Genomic DNA, 5,789 nt, shown 5'->3' on the forward strand with positions numbered 1-5,789 from the left:
ATATATATATATATATATATATATATATATATATATATATATATATATATATATATATATAAGTTCCTTTTATTTTATTTCAAATATACAGATTTATATTTTATTTTAATGGAGATTTTAGAACACGTGACTTGTATAGAAGATGAAAATATCTTATTACATTATTTGCAATTGATGTCGAATATGAGAGTCCATGAGATCAATGCCAACGTATCAAATTATGCAAAGATATCAATGGAAAAAATACATCGTTCTATTATTAAAAAACATATCGGAAAGAAAAAGGTGCTGAATTATTTCTTGAACAATTATTTCGAGATAATAGACAGGTATTTTTCTTCGCAAAATATATACTCTTTATAATCATTACATGCAACAATATTTATTTTGATTGAATGTAATGTATCATAATTTTATAGATTTCCCAACGAATTTGATACCTACGATAATCTAACACTGATAGGTGATATTGTTATGAATGTGCATAACCAGCTGCAACTCAGCATGGTAAATTTTACAATTATGCCTTTGTTATTTAATTTATTTATTATCTTACTCTATTTAACTTATTATTTATTTACTTATTTATTAACTTATTTTTTTATTTAAATATAACACGTATATATTAAACTGCATTAATTGTTAAAAAGTGAGAAATTATGCCGCGAATTATCGTTATTATATTGGTCTTAGTAGTTATTTACCTTATTACTGATTAATATCCACGTAATGTGTTTTAGATAAACGTACACGTAATCCAGAAGTTTTATCTTTATAAGCTATGGACCAATAGCATACATCTGATCGAAATACGACGAGATCAAATATTAAGACAGCAAAAGAAGTTTGAAACGTTTTATGATTAATGTTTTATGATGATAATAACCTAGCTAACGCATAATTTCTATTTCCACAAATTATAATCTATGAATAGGCTTTTTTATAATATATTATATATTCTATATATATAATGAGAAGAATATTTATAGCTTTATAGATTATAAAGTAAGGTGTACTTTTTTGTAACTTATACCATACAAGAGTCAACACAAGAAAGAATAAAGTATGCAAAAAAGCGTGAGTGCTTAATACAAGTTGTCCGCGGAAACTGTTTTTCCTTATTTCTCGCCTCATAACTCTTACACAACGACCTTCATGTTTCTCTTTATTTCCGCATGTTGTGGATGTCCAATTAAGATAATAACAATGCGTTAGTATATCGAACTGGCGTTGGTCGACATTGAAGAAGCAACGGATTGCTTTTCAACAATGTACACAGGCAACACTGTGTAATACAGTTTGCGATCAAGTATTTCCCAACGACGACACAAGATGACATAATCGTACACATCGAAAATGCTGTGATCGACTGTGTCATCGTATTATTACTTCATGAGTACCATCATTTTTACATTTGGTACCACTTATTTTTCGATAAAATGGTATTCCGGCAAAAGGTAAACAATAGATAATTTTTCACTGCAGCAAGTATCTCATAAACAGTTTAATATATTCTATTAAGAATATACAGACTGTAAATTTGGATAAAAAGTGCAACGATATCTTTCAAAATCACTTCTTGATATACAAGTTCGAAAATATCTTACATAGATAATTTATTTTACGACAGGTTACTATCGAGTTAATTATGACAGTCGGAATTGGCTACTGCTTGCGGAGTATTTACAGTCTGCCAACTATACCTGTAAATCACCTATACCTGTTCTCAATCGAGCACAGATTGTCAACGATGCATTTTACTTTACAACAGTTAGGAAAATGGGACTTCATGTCTTCTTCGATGTTATAAAGTTTCTAAACAAGGAAACTAGCTATATAGCATGGCATCCAATGTTTAACATTTTCTCGTATATGTCGACTTTCTTAAAGTTTTCAGTAGCAGAAGCGACGAAGGTGAGGAAAAACAAATTTAACGGACAGAGCTTTGCAGTTGATACTTTATACTTTATCAGTTGTCGCAAAACGTCGAGAAGTTAAACAAGAATATAGCAAATTGTAAATTTAGATATGGATGTTTTATACTTATCTGCTATGATATCTTTTCTCTAAGTATCTTGGAGTAAAAAGTAATAGTAGGTAATTGAAATAATAATGAAAATACTGCCGCTCGAAATCACAAAGATGAACGTTTCACTCAAGGTTAAATAGGATTCTGGTTCCTTATGAGCAAATGTGTTAATCAATTAGAGTTAATGTTTCGTTGTTAGCGAAATGCTTCAGATTTACTCTTCAATTTCCAGTAAAAATGTTCACTCAACAACGTAGGATAGAGAATTCTATAGGAACGAGGAATAACTCGAACCTGAAAGACTCAGTTGTTACTTGGTTTTTCGAACAAAATTTTATTCCAAGATATTAAGTTATAAGAAAGTTTAATATCATGCAAAATACATGTTACGTAACGTGTTTTAGGCAAACTTTCTGGATATATTGAATGAACTTCTTCGTAATGTGGGATACGAAGAAGATGAAGGCGAAAATGAAATGACGATGCCGTTAAGATTATTAGCAATAAAGTGGGCTTGCGAATTAGGCCACGAAAAATGCAGAAAGGCCGCTGCCGAAAAATTGTTCGCGTATATATACAATAGTAAACAGAACATGTAAATATCCTTTAAAATTGCTATTTGCTTGTTTAAATATAATTATAAAATTAAATATAATTATATAAAAATTATTAAAATAATTTTTAATATGTTATATCTCGCATCATGATTGATGAATTGCATGATCAAAGAATAAAATAAACTGTTAAGTTTTTGTTACAAGTGCTTACATCTTTTGATGGATTTTTATAGATTTGCGCGGTGGACAACCTGGATGTTCTGTACCGGGATGATGGACGCAAATAAGACTCTTTCGAATCTGATTTGGCAACATGGCTTTGAAAAGGGAAATATGGAGATTTTAGAACACTTGACATGTATAGAAGATGAAAATATCTTATTACATTATTTGGATTTGATATCGATTATGAGACCCAATGAGAACAATGCAACAAAGTTGTCAATTGAAAAATTATATCGTTCTATTATTAAGAAACATATCGGAAAGAAAAAGGTGCTGAATTATTTCTTGAACAATTATTTCGAGATAATAGACAGGTATTCTTCTTCACCAACAATATATTCTTTATAATCATTAGATGCAGCTATGTCTATATTGATTAAATGTATTATATTATAATTTTATAGATTTCCTTATAATTTTTATACCCACGATAATTTAACTCTATTAGGTGATATCTTTATGAATATACATAGTGACCTGATACTCAACAAGGTAAGTTTTACAATTATGTTTTTGTCATTTTTTATATTTAATTAGGTATTTATTTTTTTTTTTAACTTATATATTCAAATAAAACACGTGTATATTAAGTTGCATTAATTATTAAGAAGTGAGAAAGTATGAAGCGAATTATCGTTATTATATTGGGCTTATTGGCTTGTTACCTTATTACTGAATAATACTCACATAATATGTTTTAGATAAATATATATGTAACCAAGGAGTCATTTGGTAATGAACTATACAGCAAAGTTAGAAAACTGATCAAAGCAAAACGAGAACTATTATTAAGACAACGGAGGAAGTTTAAAGCGTTCTATGATGATTTCTAGTGATAATAACCTAACTGATGCATAGCTTTTATCACTATTTGTACGAATTATAATCTATGTGCGGCCTTTTTTTATATTGTATTATATATTATATACCAGGTGTAGAAGTATGAAACCGGAATTTTTTTATACAAATAAGACGTCTGTTGTTCGAAAGTGATAAATAATACTTTATTCAAAATAATTTCCACTGTTTTGAACACATTTTTCCCACCTCTCTGGCAGTATATGAATGCCGTGCCAAAAAAACTTTTCATCTTTTGAAGCGAACCAGTTATCTAGCCATTTTTCCACATTTTCATACGAATCGAAGCGTTGGTTAGCGAGAGCGTGTCCTAGCGATGCGAACAGGTGATAATCGGACGGAGCCAAGTCTGGAGAATAAGCCGCATGCGGTAGTAATTCCCAACTGAACGACTCGATCGTTTCCTTGACCCGTTTTGCTGTATGTGATGGGGCATTATCATGGAGCAAAATGACATTGTGTTGCCTTTTTGCATATTCTGGTCGTTTTTTAGTCAATGTTCGATTTAAATCGATCATTTGTTGTTGGTAGCGATTAGTATTGACGGTTTGACCAGGTTTCAGCAGTTCATAGTTCATAGTTCATAGTTCATAGTTCTTCGTTCCTCACGTCAAAATCACCACTTTTGAATTTTTTAAACCACTCGAAACACTGAGATTTACCAAGAGCATATTCACCGTAAGCTTCGACAAGCATTCGATGTGATTCTGCAGCAGTTTTCTTTAAATGATAACAGAAAATCAATGCTGTCCGCAAATCATAGTTAGTAGGCTCGAAACGTGACATGTTTAAGGTTATACAAAAATATACTAGAGAATGAAAGTTGGGGTTATGTTTGTTGACAATATTCGTCAGCTGTTAGGAGAATATAATAGCGCGGCAGTAGCGGTCTTACAGTCACTAAACTGAACGCTGGCACCATTTATAGGGGAATTCCGGTTTCATACTTCTACACCTGGTATATTATATTAAGAACATTTAAAGTATAAAATAAAGTGTATCTGTTTGTAATCCAAAATCTACAAACTGCATTAAATAGCGACATTTATTTAGAGTTAAAACCTATTTTTTATAAAGCCAAGGCAGATATTGGAATCGATGGATTACTTTATCTTCTTCTATATCACAAGAAAAGTGAAACTGGAAAAATGCTGTGAATTAATCATTTTAAGCTTTGCGAATTTTAATTGCATTATCGTCTATATAATTGTAACATTCGTTCTAATGCGTATGTTATCATGCAGACGTTGTCTGATTTCGCGACTTCTCCGGTACATGCAGTTTACATTTCAATGAAAAAGCCTTCCACAATCACGCGTAGGCCCCGCACAACTAAAATCAGTAGCAGCTTATAATTAAAGAACAAATATTCAAAATTGTCCACTACAGTCGTTGTGTGGTGGACAGTGTCAGTTATATCAGTCATATACAAAGTGTTTGACAGCATCCGTACTGCACTCGGTACAAATTTTACTTTGTTATTAAGTCTACGTTTTACATAATTATTTCGAGAAAGATACCGATTCTATTACTTACCTTGACCTATTCCAGTGATATATTAGTTCCGATATGAATGCTGTCAAACATCTTGTATATTTTTTCATATATTTCATCTAGATATGTAATATGTATAAGTTTAAATGTACATTTAAGTTTACGTCGTATAACATAGCGGTGGCGGTATTTTTCATAAGGATTCGTTTTAAATAGAAATATGTAACATTTTGATATAAATCACTGGCATGTATGTGTGTAATGATAAAGTATATCTTTTACATGCGACATTGGATCTTGCCAACACTCACAACATATATAAAATGACACCAACCACTGTTGTTGTCGTTAGTATGTGGTGAATTGTTATGCGCGCGTGAAGGTAAGATACAACAATTTCAGATAACACTTTCTTTCTTCGGAAACAGGAGTAATCATGTACACCAAAGCAATAAACCTGTCTTCCTCGGATTTCATTGTGCAATAGACTTTCTGAATAAAATACGCATATTCTCGAAATATGAAACAGACATGAAAATTTAGATTTGACATTAAGCATGAATATATATATATATATATATATATATATATATATATATATATATATATATATATATATATATATA

General features: G+C 30.6%; 2 protein-coding genes across 5 annotated transcripts in view; both read left to right on the forward strand.

The window, feature by feature from the left end:
* Positions 1-3,821, forward strand: part of LOC116851925 — a 4,515-nt gene extending 694 nt beyond the window's left edge. The window contains exons 2-9 of the mRNA XM_032831856.1: positions 115-329; positions 420-507; positions 741-1,457; positions 1,631-1,914; positions 2,434-2,624; positions 2,820-3,125; positions 3,216-3,303; positions 3,513-3,821. Coding sequence (XP_032687747.1) covers positions 1,780-1,914; positions 2,434-2,624; positions 2,820-3,125; positions 3,216-3,303; positions 3,513-3,644 — 852 coding nt within the window. The 5' untranslated portion in view covers positions 115-329; positions 420-507; positions 741-1,457; positions 1,631-1,779 and the 3' untranslated portion in view covers positions 3,645-3,821. The remainder of the gene's footprint in view (positions 1-114; positions 330-419; positions 508-740; positions 1,458-1,630; positions 1,915-2,433; positions 2,625-2,819; positions 3,126-3,215; positions 3,304-3,512) is intronic.
* A 751-nt stretch (positions 3,822-4,572) lies between these two features.
* Positions 4,573-5,789, forward strand: part of LOC116851913 (glutamyl aminopeptidase-like) — an 8,030-nt gene continuing 6,813 nt past the window's right edge. Inside the window, exons 1-2 of one of the 4 annotated variants that reach the window (XM_032831840.1) lie at positions 4,573-4,627; positions 5,516-5,545. The gene's annotated coding sequence lies outside the window, so the exon portion shown is untranslated. Of the gene's footprint in view, positions 4,628-4,664; positions 5,546-5,789 lie in introns of those variants that run through there. The other 3 variants (XM_032831839.1, XM_032831841.1, XM_032831842.1) reach the window with 3 other exon arrangements.

This window comes from Odontomachus brunneus, unplaced genomic scaffold (assembly GCF_010583005.1).
Source record: "Odontomachus brunneus isolate Ranch 3 - 2012 unplaced genomic scaffold, Obru_v1 Obru_scaffold_196, whole genome shotgun sequence".
NCBI lineage: Eukaryota > Metazoa > Arthropoda > Insecta > Hymenoptera > Formicidae > Odontomachus > Odontomachus brunneus.